This window comes from Penicillium brevicompactum (genome assembly GCF_028827555.1).
Source record: "Penicillium brevicompactum strain IBT 35665 chromosome Unknown utg000001l_segment0_segment0, whole genome shotgun sequence".
NCBI classification, from domain to species: domain Eukaryota; kingdom Fungi; phylum Ascomycota; class Eurotiomycetes; order Eurotiales; family Aspergillaceae; genus Penicillium; species Penicillium brevicompactum.
In genome coordinates this window covers 1,491,673-1,504,563 of record NW_026623203.1, presented here as the reverse complement: position 1 = coordinate 1,504,563, position 12,891 = coordinate 1,491,673, and the positions used below count along the sequence as shown (strand labels likewise).

The 12,891-nt window shown below is 51.1% G+C and overlaps 6 protein-coding genes across 6 annotated transcripts; 2 read left to right on the top strand and 4 right to left on the bottom strand.

The window, feature by feature from the left end:
• Nucleotides 1–538: 538 nt before the first annotated feature.
• Nucleotides 539–3,530, top strand: N7506_000331 (serine/threonine protein kinase; the record flags this gene model as incomplete). Its single annotated transcript, XM_056949627.1, has 2 exons — nucleotides 539–3,011; nucleotides 3,085–3,530. 2 exons carry the CDS (start codon nucleotides 539–541, stop codon nucleotides 3,528–3,530), a joined length of 2,919 nt encoding a protein of 972 aa, XP_056815542.1.
• A 502-nt stretch (nucleotides 3,531–4,032) lies between these two features.
• Nucleotides 4,033–4,948, bottom strand: N7506_000330 (putative mitochondrial genome maintenance protein Mgm101; the record flags this gene model as incomplete). Its single annotated transcript, XM_056949626.1, has 2 exons — nucleotides 4,033–4,300; nucleotides 4,350–4,948. The coding sequence occupies 2 exons, from the start codon at nucleotides 4,946–4,948 to the stop codon at nucleotides 4,033–4,035; spliced, it is 867 nt and encodes a 288-aa protein (XP_056815541.1).
• Nucleotides 4,949–5,121: 173 nt separating this feature from the next.
• On the bottom strand, nucleotides 5,122–5,610 carry N7506_000329 (uncharacterized protein; the record flags this gene model as incomplete). Its single annotated transcript, XM_056949625.1, has 4 exons — nucleotides 5,122–5,190; nucleotides 5,342–5,406; nucleotides 5,466–5,497; nucleotides 5,549–5,610. The coding sequence occupies 4 exons, from the start codon at nucleotides 5,608–5,610 to the stop codon at nucleotides 5,122–5,124; spliced, it is 228 nt and encodes a 75-aa protein (XP_056815540.1).
• A 94-nt stretch (nucleotides 5,611–5,704) lies between these two features.
• Nucleotides 5,705–7,958, top strand: N7506_000328 (biotin--[acetyl-CoA-carboxylase] ligase BPL1; the record flags this gene model as incomplete). Its single annotated transcript, XM_056949624.1, has 5 exons — nucleotides 5,705–5,741; nucleotides 5,797–6,475; nucleotides 6,526–7,077; nucleotides 7,130–7,401; nucleotides 7,450–7,958. 5 exons carry the CDS (start codon nucleotides 5,705–5,707, stop codon nucleotides 7,956–7,958), a joined length of 2,049 nt encoding a protein of 682 aa, XP_056815539.1.
• Nucleotides 7,959–8,386: 428 nt separating this feature from the next.
• N7506_000327 (uncharacterized protein) lies at nucleotides 8,387–9,700 on the bottom strand (the record flags this gene model as incomplete). The annotated part of the gene is made up of 1 exon (XM_056949623.1): nucleotides 8,387–9,700. The coding sequence occupies one exon, from the start codon at nucleotides 9,698–9,700 to the stop codon at nucleotides 8,387–8,389; it is 1,314 nt and encodes a 437-aa protein (XP_056815538.1).
• A 288-nt stretch (nucleotides 9,701–9,988) lies between these two features.
• N7506_000326 (cytochrome P450) lies at nucleotides 9,989–11,599 on the bottom strand (the record flags this gene model as incomplete). Its single annotated transcript, XM_056949622.1, has 3 exons — nucleotides 9,989–10,514; nucleotides 10,561–10,606; nucleotides 10,669–11,599. The coding sequence occupies 3 exons, from the start codon at nucleotides 11,597–11,599 to the stop codon at nucleotides 9,989–9,991; spliced, it is 1,503 nt and encodes a 500-aa protein (XP_056815537.1).
• Nucleotides 11,600–12,891: the final 1,292 nt, after the last annotated feature.

Genomic DNA, 12,891 nt, shown 5'->3' with positions numbered 1-12,891 from the left:
CACATTTTTGCTGTTCCCCCCCAACGCGATCTAGTGAAACACGGGCATTTCGATCTATCGTGTCCAGCTCCCCTTCCTTTCTTGCGCTCCGTTTCAGCCCTGTTCTTTTCAGCTCTCTAATTTTTTCCCTCTTCGAATTTGGCGGGACTCGTATGCTGCATCTCGCTGCATTGTTCACTCGTTTAACCAATCTCAGACACCACTAAACTGGTCGATTCGCCGATCCACATCTCCACAACGCTTCGCGAGCCATTGACGTTTCGCGATCGCCTCCCAAAAGTCCACGTACACTGGTCCGGGTGTCTTAGCCACCCATTATTGTGCACTGCGGACGCGAAGAGACGTAACCAGCGGAACATTTTGGGTTCACCCGACGAGGGGGAGGCGAGAAAAAAAAACGGCACTACGGTCCATTGGCTCTGTTACTATTTTTTTTACGTGTCTCCACTACAGACACCGAGGCCCCCCCAATCGAAACCCACACAGGCCTCTAGGGCGGATCGACACACGCAGATAAAGGTCCGTTCTGCTCTTTCCAATGGGTCGGTCGAGTCTTTCCATCAGACGTCTGCCGGGACATCGTTTCGAGCAGCTCCGCGACATGCCTGACTACATGCATAATCCTAACGATGTCACCATTGACATCCCACTGACGGAGACTGTCAGTCGTGGTCAGACAGGTGCGCGCAAATGGGCTTCCAACACGACTCCTGTGGACTCTACCACAAATACCTCGGAAAAGGGGCCCATCATGGGTCACAAGCACCGGGGTCCTGGTCGCAGGCGTCGTACTGATACCGATATCAATGAGATGTCGGGGAAGCCCAATGAGGCTCCCGAAGACGGTACCATCAATCGCATGGGCCGTGTCTATCAAGCTGTCCTGAACTACTCCATCATCACTCGTTATCTCATTTATGTCATTCCCATTGCGATTTTGATCGCTATTCCCATCATTGTTGGTGCTACGGCTGCGCCGAACGCCAAAATCGGTGGTGTCCACCTCTACTGGTTCTTCACTTGGATTGAGATTGTCTGGTTCAGTCTCTGGACATCCAAGATCTTCGCTCGCTATATTCCTTACTTTTTCCAATTCTTGTGCGGTATCGTCAGCTCCGGTACTCGCAAGTATGCGCTCATTCTGCGCGCTCTCGAAACCCCTCTCGCTCTGCTTTTCTGGGCCATCATCTCCCTCGTTACTTTCTTGCCCGTCATGACCTTGACTCCTGGTAAGAAGGAGACCGGTGATACCGACGTGAAGGCGTGGGAGAAGAGTGTCAAGAACATTCTCTTCGCCCTGCTAGTTTGCTCTATTATCTACCTCGCCGAGAAGACACTGGTGCAGCTGATCTCCATCAGCTACCACCGCAAGCAGTTTGATGCCAAGATTCGCGTTTCCAAGCGGAACGTTCACCTGGTCAGTCTGCTCTTCGAGGCTTCTCGTAACATGTTCCCCGTGTACTGCCCGGAGTTCAAGGAGGAGGATTCTCTCATTTTCGACTCCATCCTTGCACAGGCTGGCGTTAAGGGCGGAAAGCGGTCATCTGCCATGCCTCTTCGCATGCTCCGCCAGGTCGGCAAGAACGTCGGCCGTGTCGGTGACAAGGTCACTGCTGCTTTCGGTAATGTTGCTTCCGAACTTACAGGTAAGCAAGTGTTCAACCCGACCGCCACCCACACCATGGTCATTCAGGCTTTGGAGCGCAAGCGCTGTGCTGCTGCGCTGGCCCGTCGTATCTGGATGTCCTTTGTCGTTGAGGGTCGTGAGTCTCTCTACATGGAGGACATAGTTGAGGTACTTGGTGCCGAGCACGAGGCTGAGGCGGAAGAGTGTTTCCACGCCCTCGACAAGGATGGCAATGGCGATATCAGTCTTGACGAGATGGTTCTTACCATTTCCGAGTTCGGTCGTATGCGCAAGGCTCTCAACCACAGCATGCACGACGTTGACCAGGCCATTCGTGTCTTGGACAACCTTCTCATGTGTGTTGCTGGTCTGGTTGGTGTCTTGGTCTTCATCTCTTTCGTCACTACTGGATTCGGTACTGTCATTGCCGCTGGTGCCACCTCCTTGCTCTCCCTTAGTTTCGTCTTCTCCGTCACCGCTCAGGAGGTCCTGGGTTCCTGCATCTTCCTCTTCGTCAAGCATCCCTTCGATATTGGTGATCGTGTGGAGGTCAGTGACAAGCCTTTCATTGTCGATCGTATCTCGCTGCTATTCACTGTCTTCCGCAATGTTACCGATTCGCGTGTTACCCAGGTGCCCAACAACATCCTGAACAGTCTTTGGGTTGATAACTTCACTCGTGCCAATGCCATGCATGAACAACTCACTGTCCCCGTCGCCTTTGATACTAGCTTTGCCGAGGTTCAGCTGCTGCGTCAAGAAATGGAGAACTTTGTCCGTGACAAGGAAAACTACCGTGACTTCCAGCCCGATGTCGACATCGAGCTTGGCGGCGTTGGTGATATGGATAAACTTCAGCTGCGTGTGGATATCCGCCACAAGTCGAACTGGTCTAACGAGACTGTTCGTGCTGCTCGTCGATCCAAGTTCCTGTGTGCTCTCGTCTTGGCTGTCCGTAAGGTCCAAGTCCGCGCCCCTGGCGTTGCGGCCCCCGAGGAAGCTGCCGAAGGTGACGACAAGGGTGATGACGCTGGTGCTGGCGAGGGCAAGCCTGGTCAAGACAACGACCCTAAGCCTGCCGCCGCTGCAGGTGCAGACATCTTGAACTACGAGAACACCGGTCATTCATCTGGCTTTGACCAACAGCGTGGCGGAACCGTCACCAAGCGCGGATCCACACAGACTACCAACGCCGAGCGTGAAGCCGCAATTGTCGACATGCTCAACTCCCGCTCTCCTGCTGTGGATATCGGCCGCGATGACGACAATGCCCTGCATCGCACTGCAACCAACGCCTCCACTCACGGCAACCAGCTGAGCGTGCACAACGGTGTCACGGGCGGTAACATCGCCCGCGGTCTCTCCACTGGTCACCGCAAGGCCGGTGAGCGCGCCTCTTTCAATGACCAAGGCGCGCCTCCAGTTCCCCCCGCCCGCCGCTCTCTCCCCTGTCGCAGCAGGCATGACCCCGTCATCCAGCCAAGTCCCCATCCTGGAAACTCCCAAGCCTGGCTCTCGCGGCAGCGCTCGCTACGAGCCCCGCCCTCACTCCAGCCATGGAAGCCAGGACCAAACGGCCACCGTGCAAGCTGTCGGATCTCCTGACCCGAACGCTTACCAGGGCAGTTACAACCAAAACGCCGGGTACAACCAGGTCTATGGTGCTGACAACCGCGACATCTCCGGTATGACAGCTCACAGCAACTACGAGATCTCAGATCGCTATGATCCGGTCTCTCCTCCTTCTGCCAGCATCTATTCCCCGCCTCAGACCATGCCGCCTTCTGCCACAAACCCTTTCAATCCCAACACTCCGGCACAGGAGCCAGAGACAAGTTCCCGTCGACCTTCATTCTTGTCGAAGACTTTGAAGAAGAACAAGTCTCCTTACGATGATCAATAGACCTGATCGCTCTATACCACTTTCCTTGACTCTCGATAGATCTATTCCGATCTTTGAATCTTTTCTTGGGCTGTTTATATTATGTGCGGCATGTTGATACCTTTCCAATCTCGCGTTCACCAAGCTTTGCATCAAAATTTCCTTCTTCTCTTGTCGTGTACGACTATGATCTACTTATGCCATGTTCCCATTGGATATCTTCCAAATTTGATCACCTTTCTTTCTCTTCATGCTGCTCTATGCACTGAAGCTGAACACAGAGTACCTAATACAATATCAAAAATATCTTCTCATATTCCTTGAACGTTGCTTTGCACTATAGAGACACATCATAGTAGCTCTGTTGATGAATCCTAGGCCGTGAACCCACCAAGTAATAACCCTGGAAAACAAATACTCTGAGAAGAGATAAAAGCTCCATTCATACAATCAACCACACCGAATTAAAGCTATAATACAGGTCCAACGGAGCATCACTGGACTAAGACGATCGAGTCTGTATCTATTTACTCTCCTTCCAAGGGTATCCAACGGGATCATCCTTGCGGGTCCAGATCTTCGACTTCCGCTTGTTAACCACATGTTCAACAAAGACCTCCCGCGTGTACTTGGTTTTATAATTGCGGATCCAGCGCGGATCCCACAACTCACTCGCGATTCCTAGATCCTTGCAGCAGCGCACCAGCGCATTCGACCGACACCCCTCAGTAGCAGTGGGAATACCATCGGGAGAGAAATAATCCTGTTCACCACGGGCAACGGAAACGAGACTGCGGCGCGTTAGCGAGATCAACAATATAAGAGAGAATCAAATCTTACCGTCCATTGCAAACAAGAGCGTATTCTCTCGTCACTGTCTTGGGCGTAACGATACTCTCGCTACGAGGCACAAGACCCCAGCCACCAGGACCGAACGCGCGGTTCAGAATGCGTCGGTATTTGATCTCGGGCAGGTAAAGGATGCCATCAGGCTTGATCTCGACTTCGTTGGGATCGGTCTCGGCGAGGAGGATATCGGCCGCTTCTTTGGGGAAGGGTGCGGCTGATAGACCGTGGAAAGAGCGGGTCCAGTCGATCTTCTCTTCGACAGGGTTCTCGAGCTCGAGGGGCTTGTCGGATAGTCCGCTTTTGGAGATGTTCTCGGTGGTTGTACGTTCTGGGGTGGGGGCTGAGACGCGAGATGCCGAGCTGCTCGCTGTGGATGGGGAGGATTTCGGGGTAGAAGACGCTGGTGACGCTGGCGAGGGCTTGGTTGCCGTTTGGTTGCGGTTTTGACTGTAGGTGATTGTTCGCTTGCTCATGGGGTTATAGAGCTGGCTGATTCGGTGGCTGGCTGCTCTTGGGGCGTATGATGATTGTGTGGCATTTTGGAGAACCCCAATTGCCCTCAAAGGGCGCATTTGGAAAGGTGCAGACATTGTCAGTTGTGATGTTGTAGCTGTAGGGAATGAAGTCACTGGATCGGAGCTAATCGCAAACAGTCACGTGACTCTATATATGGTTTCACTGATACAATCGGCGCCCTCGATGCTGCAATTAAATTGAGTAGAGTAGAATATATTACATATGGTACACGGTAATACAGTATGGATTAAGCATCCTTGGTCTCGGTTCGCTGGTCGTTGCCCTGGCGTTTCCAGCACTCGCGGAAAGCTTCCATCTGCAACAGCTAGTCAGCAATCTCCAGATCGAAGCTTTGGGCTGTCTGTAATAGGGCTTAAGGAAAGTTCCATATAGGGAGCTCCAATTGTGAGCACATCCCTTCCATAGATGTCCTTCAGCAGCATAGATCGTCAGAAACTCGAGCTTACCTCTTGCTTGCATTCGCGCCAATCTTTCTTTGCAAAGTAGCAGTCATTCATCTTGTCTTGTTCGGCTAAGATATCTGTTAATACTGCATCTTAACTTGAATCCATATAGGCGGCTGTGGCTCACAGTGGCAGCCAGTGCTGAAGATCCGCTTGTCCCTGTCACCTAGTCAGCATTAGATCAATTGTAAGCAATTCAAAAATGCGCACCAGTCATCTGGCTCATCATCCTCTTCGGGAACTGCTGTGGGCTTTTCCAAGTTGTTCGACATGATTGATATGTGAAGGAGAGTCGGTTGGCCTCGGCGTCCGCGGCTCAACTCAATATCTTATCGCCCGCGCTGATTCCGCCTCAACAACACAACCATGACAACGCCAACGGGCAACAATGCCAATTTCAGTGGTAAAAGGCTCAATGTTTTAGTATATTCAGGTTTGTCTATTGTCTACATTTCTAGATTGGTGTAGTAACTGTTTTCTGACCGACGCGCTCTCAACAGGAAATGGCACCACCGTTGACTCAGTCCGCCATTGCCTCTACACCCTCCGCCGGCTCCTCGCTCCCCACTATGCCGTCATCCCCGTCACGGGTGATATGATCCTCAAAGAGCCATGGATGACTACGTGTGCGATGCTTGTCATGCCCGGCGGCGCAGACATGGGGTACTGTCGCACGCTTAACGGTGCGGGGAACCGGCGCATTGCGCAGTTCGTGCGCAATGGTGGTAAATACCTCGGTCTCTGTGCGGGTGGGTATTACGGGTGCAAGAGCTGTGAGTTTGAGGTGGGCGATAAGACCATGGAGGTCATTGGGGATCGCGAGTTGGCATTCTTCCCAGGGATTTGTCGGGGCGGGGCATTCCCGGGCTTCGTTTACCACAGCGAGGCAGGCGCGCGCGCAGCTAGCATTGACGTTGTCAAAGAAGCCCTTGGGACTGGGATTGTGCCTGCAACATTCCGGTCATACTATAATGGCGGTGGAGTCTTCGTTGACGCGCCACTGCTTGCGGACAAAGGGGTGGAGGTTCTTGCGAACTATAATGAGACATTGAACGTCGATCCGGGGGAAGGAGCTGCTGCTGTGGTATACTGTAAAGTGGGCAGTGGAGCAGCTGTTTTGACCGGTCCCCACCCTGAGTAGGCAGTGATGTCCTGTTTGGTAGTGGCATTTGCTGACTTGAAACTAGATTTGCTGCTGCTAATCTTGATCCGAAATCTGGTGGTCCCGAATATGCCGAGATGGTGGCCGCTCTCGCTGCTGATGACAAGCAGCGTACCGAGTTTTTGAAGTCGTGTCTGATCAAACTTGAACTTGAAGTCACCCAGGACTCGACTGTGCCTTCTCTTTCGTCATGGCATGTATCAGGTGTCGACGCTGATGGCCCCATGGACATTCTCTCTGGCCTGGGCTCCAAGATCACCAAGGAGGGCGAGACTGAATACCTCAAAGATGAGCATGACAGATTCCGCATCGAGCGCCCTGGAACGTGGAATCTCGGCGATCTAGAGGAATCGCTCCCAACAGAGTCCGAAGGAATCATTGATTACCAGTCAATCACCAAACGTCTTGTGTTCCATGATGATATCCCAGACTCGAAGTTGACCCCATACTTCAACCATCATGCTTTCTATTCAAATCTTCGCAAATATCAAGCTGAATCCAAGGGAGATGCCTCGACATTCGGAAACAATATACTGTATGGAGAGGTTGTGACCAGCACAAACACACTCCTTGAAAAGTGAGAATCTCCAACAGTTGATGTCTTTTTGAGCAGCTCTCACGCGAAATAGGAACACTCAATTCCTCCGCCAATTGCCCCAAGGATTCACAGCGACAGCTACAGCACAGATAGCCGGACGAGGACGCGGATCCAACGTGTGGGTATCACCAGCTGGGGCTCTCATCTTCTCGACCGTTGTGAAGCACCCAATGGACAAAATTCAGTCCGCACCGGTGGTCTTCCTCCAGTATCTCTCAGCAATGGCAGTTGTTCGGGGCATCAAAAACTACGCCAGTGGCTATGAGAAAATCCCAGTCAAGCTCAAATGGCCAAACGACATTTGTAAGCTCACAAATGATGACCTGGGAACGTTCAGCTAACATAAAAAAGATGCCTTAGATCCAGATGACCCAGAGCAGAAGCGCTATACCAAAATCTGCGGCATCCTCATCAACTCCCATTTCATGTCTAACGAATACATCTCGGTGGTCGGCATCGGTCTGAACGCCACCAACGCCTCCCCAACTACGGCGTTGACAACTCTCGCCGCCCGCTACGCAACACCAGGCGCTGCGGCTGCTTCGCCAGTAACTCTCGAGAAACTACTGGCGCGCATCTTGACTACATTCGAGGGCTTGTACACACGATTCTTGCGCACTGGCTTTGATCGAGGCTTCGAGGCTATGTATTACCAGGATTGGTTGCATATGCATCAGATCGTCACGCTAGAGGAAGAGGGCGGTGCCCGCGCTCGCATTCAAGGTATCACACGGGACTATGGTCTCCTACTAGCGGAAGAGCTGGGATTCAATGACCGGCCGACTGGACGGGTTTGGCAGTTGCAAAGTGACAGCAACAGCTTTGACTTCTTCCGTGGATTGGTTAAGCGGAAGGTATAGATCAAAGTGACAGCATGTGTAAATTGCCACTCATAGGTAGTTATACAATTGTGTATGTACAAAAAATGTATATATTCCCTTTAAGAATGGTGCGCCAGGCTTGTGAGGGCTGGTCAAAACAATGTGGTCAATACTACCTCACTATTCACACGTGCAAGATTTCGCGAGCCACTCGAGATCCTGGAGAATAAGCTCATAAGCCACGTGAGCAAAGCGACATCCGCATCCATGGATTGGGATGCTCGTCGGAACTTGGTTAATCATCTCATTGGCGGATCGCTCTAGTCTCAACCTTGGAACTTTAGACCTCCACGTTCTATCACTACCCGGCTAAGTTGACGTCGCGCCAGAGTTTATCAAGTCACCAATAGATTCGATCAATAAGTGCTAATATACAGATACTCACAAGCTATGCAATCTCAAATCGATCAGTGTGACTCTGCCCAAGAAATCCACCGCCGAATGCATTCGTCGACACTACGCAACGATTCCTTCGCAGCCTCAACCTCAAACCACTCCCGATGTTCCTTTCCGCACTCGGGGCATTGTCCCAAGTCCCTGACTCGCAAAGCTGCCAACTCAAGATGAATCAATCGCTCGACCCGATGTACATGCGGAACCTTGCGCCCTGGCACCATACCAGCAAGAGACTGACCCTTTCCATGAGACAGAGGCACTCTCGCGGGAGAGGAAGACGTAGAAGCCGCATGCATATAAGGGTAGTATCGGATCAGAGTCAGATCATATGAGCACTGTTGAGTCCATTCGGCCATTCGACGGTGAATATTATTCGTGCGACCGATCTTCAGTCTGAGGGTTCCCGGTTTGGTGGATGTAGGATTTGAGGTAAGCGCATTGAGATCTTGAGCTGCACGGATGGCCTCGCTGATGCTGCGGGACTGGGGTGGTGGTCGGAGACTTCTGCTGGTTTCCGGTGTTTCAGGAAGTAAAGAAGGGGCTATGTCTCTGGTTGCTGGGCCGTCGATTCCTCGAGTTGTGGTGGTAGTGGGAGGCGTTACCCAAAACATGTAAATATAACCTTCTTCATCTGCATCTGAAATTGGCTTGTTCAACTCTGCACCCACGGTCAACGCTGTTTGGGGCGGAAGTGTGGATGGAAGCCACGAGGTCTGGCCTTTGCCGGGTTTAGGTGGATAGACTGCTTGATTTGATGACGCTTGTCCGTTTTGTGGCTTCCCGGTCGAGGTCGGCACTGGTATCTTCCCATTTGGTCTCTGCGAAGACATGCCGGCCTGCGGACGGTGAGACGCGGGCTTCTGGGCCGGTATTGGTTTTTCGTCATCGCTTTCCTCGAGAATAGTAAAACAGCAGAATGTGCTTTTCTTCTTTGGACGGCGTTTCTCATATAATCCATTTTGGTAAGTTCGCCGCCTCTGATTAGGCTTCGGCTTCGAAGCTGGGTCGTCGTTCAACTCGAGTACACCCAGGCGATCCATCAATGTATCAATACTGGTCCTGGGCTTGCTTGAAGTCACATCCGCAGATGGGTCAGCGGGTAGACTCGAGTTTTCTTGGTCCTTGTGCTGCCAGCAGTACAAGGAAGCATTTTCTACAGCTTCTTGTCGAGAATTTTTTCGAGGTGTAAAAGCAGGGAATGGTTGAGGGGATGCTAGAGCACGACGACAAGGTCGGCCTTGTGTCGTGATTCCTCTACATGTTGTTGCTGGGTTTCGAGAATCCGAGCGAGGAATCAAGTTGCCCGAGGTATTTGATATAGCCATGAACACGCGATCAAGATGGTTTGGGAAGAAAATATCGGCAGAACGAGTAAACCGCATGGACCATAAGGCCACAATGCGGTGAGCCCCAGAATGCAGCCTTACACTCCACTTGTGACGCGCGAGAGTGAAGTTCTATTTTTATCTTCGAGTCTTTGTATTTGAAATCTCAGGCATATAAGGCATCTACACTTAGAAAAAACATGTCCAGAATCCTGATAACCAAGCATGTATTCGCTCTTGGCTCTTCACTCCAAATAAATTAAAAATTTCTCGGTTGTCAAAGACATATTAAAGGGCGTCAAACCCAGCCCCTTGGTCCCTTCTCCAGATCTTTAACGGCATCTGCGCAGGCCAAAGATTGAAAGCCTCTTCCCATTCTAACATCCAGTCCTTAGACGGCAAAGCGAAGTCATAGCGATGGACGAGTGTCGCAACAAGAATCTGCTGTTCGATAAATGTAATGTTGCGCCCGATACATGCCCGAGAGCCGGTACTGAAGGGGATGAAAACAGCCCGCATCTGTTTAACCCTTTCATCGTCTTCAAACCACCTCTCTGGTCGAAAAATCTCAGGATCTGCGAAAGTTTCCGGGTCGCGGTGAGCTGCGTATGTGGGAACGCTAACGGTGACGTTTCCAGGAATGTTCTCTCCAAGAATTCGCATGCCTTCAGGAGGTGTCTTGCGCTCCAGCCCTCGCGAGACCGGTGGCGACAACCGCAGCGACTCATCCAGACAGGCTTTCAGATAAGGCAAATTTCTCACTTCAGCATAAGGGGCAACACCGTTCTTGAATTTGATGTTGGCTACCTCCGTCCTGAGCGTTTGCAAAGATTGCGGGCTCTTGATGAGGTAGGTAGTACAAAACGTTTGTCAAGGCGATCGCCGTTGTATCGGAGCCGGCATCCACTACAAAACGGCGTTAGCATATGCAGATAAAGGGCCACGAGAATGTGCCTGACAAAAGATACTAGTCTCGGCGTCAATTTCGCCTCGGTCTAAGTCACGGGCATTACCTTTTTTATCTTCAATCAAACATGCCAGGAGATCGCTGGATATACCGCTGCTCTCTTGAAGCTGCAACCTTCGACTAGCCAACGTGCGGACTATCTCACCAAATCTCTGTGCGTGCTTCCATTGTGATCGTAGATAAGGGGAAACCGCCGTGGACATGTAACGAAGGACATGAAACCAGTCAGTCGCTCCAATGATGCGAGACGAGAACCGATTGCCACGATGCAGACTTGTGATATATTTGATAGGTCGAGAGGATCCATAGGCTAGAACTTCATCTGATGCCGAATCCAACTGGCCAAGCTTGATGCTCAAAGCAATATCGGCTATGGCATCTATAGTGAAAAGGTTGGACCAGAATCTGAAGTCGACCGTTAGGTCCTCACTGTCGATGTGAGAACTTGTGAGCGACGGTGAGGTACACCGTCGGTCAAATTGCATGAGAAGTCTCTCCACTTTGTCAACAATTTTGAACTCCCATTGTTCCAGGTTGCGGGTTGCAAAGGCATTTGACAACATCCGACGCTTGCGTGCATGGTCGTCACGATCAACCACATTGAGCATGTGCGAATGAGATCCTGCCGTGAGTGCGTACACATCGTCCTTGCGGCAGGGGGTTCCGTGGCCGTAGATATCTTTGATGGCTCTGACATCTGCGAAGGAAAGTGCGCGGGGCCCAAGACGAATGACAGCATGCTTTTGGTGAAGATCATACAGTCGTCTTGTTCGGAAGCTTCGCCTATGCTCCCAGACGTAAGACAAGCTCGTGATGCCAGAGAGGAAATTCAAATTGTGGTACTTTCGAAAGCCTTTTGCATCATAGAAGTATATGGCAAGCGGCTTTGCAGCATAGAGAGCTAACACGAGGAGAAGTAGCAAAGTCGTCATGGTATATTGGCCTAATGCAGATTGATCACAGACTTCGTATAATGTGTTTGGGCCATAGCTCTTGCTTAGTACTTATAAGATGCGACGGGATGTAGCCACAGCTTGTTTCAAAAGTGTTGTCATATGCCGGTCGGGATGCTTTCCGGAATTGGAAAGGCGTCAGCCTCTTGATTGACAACATTTGGCATTTTGTCAAATTTATATCGCTAACAGATTAATGGAGACGATGTTGGTTGGAGTGATCATCTAAAAAAATGACTCGGGTTGTGGCCTTTGGCGGGGGTTATTTCCGAATTGGTAAGATCTTCCCGCATGGGAGTAGTGATCGCATCGGGGGTTGTTCCTCGCCTCGCAATTCTTCCCGACTTCTTGATTCTTTCCTTCTCCCACCAGCTCTGCCTGTTAATCTTCCCCGTCCGTTTTTAGAGAAATGCCCAAGGCTAAACGCGCAAACCGCGATCTCCCCGGTTCCGACATCTTGAGTTTGAAGTCTCCCATCCCACGTCGTGCGTGGTACGTCGCAATGTAATGATAAACAGTGCGCGAAATCATGTTGACACATGGGATTCTATTCTTAGCCATAGATGCCGTGCAATTCACAAAAAATGTGAGTCTTTCCATTACGTGACTTCAGCTACTCTGTGGTGCTTGTATCACTCTTCATTCTGACACTCTTCACCAAATGAGAACGATGTAGCCATGTGCCTGAAGTCGGACAAATGTTAACTGAAAGCAGGTAACATCCGATTGAAAGAGAATACATGTTCAAACTGTGCGAGAGCTGGTGTTCTTTGCGAAGGTGAAGGCAACAGTGAACTTCAGATTCGATTTAGCGAGTTCAGTCACCAACCGCCGACAGAAAAGGAAACTAGTCCTTCGTCGTCGCCCTCAAACGGGTCTCAGTACAGACCGACAGATGAAAGATGTCCAGCGGATCCCCGGACAGGTGAGCCGCACCTTGGCCAAGAACGAACCTCACCCGACGCAGGTGCTACGGCCTTAGAGCCAGGCGATGGAGATATCCCGAGTTTGACGCCTTTGGTGGATTCTTATCAAGACCTACATACATCGCAATCATGGATGCAGCTTCCTGGGATAGCCTCTAGAGAAGTGAACTTGCTTCAACCCGACCCCCTTCAGGCAGATCCGTGCCCCAGTCAGCTCACCAACGATCAATGTAAGATCATAAAGCACTTCTTCACTGTTCTGGTACCCTGGGTAGGGAATATCTCCTCGACTTTTCTCCATAGCCAAAGCTAACATATCAGTTTGACTACTGTTGCGCACAAGCG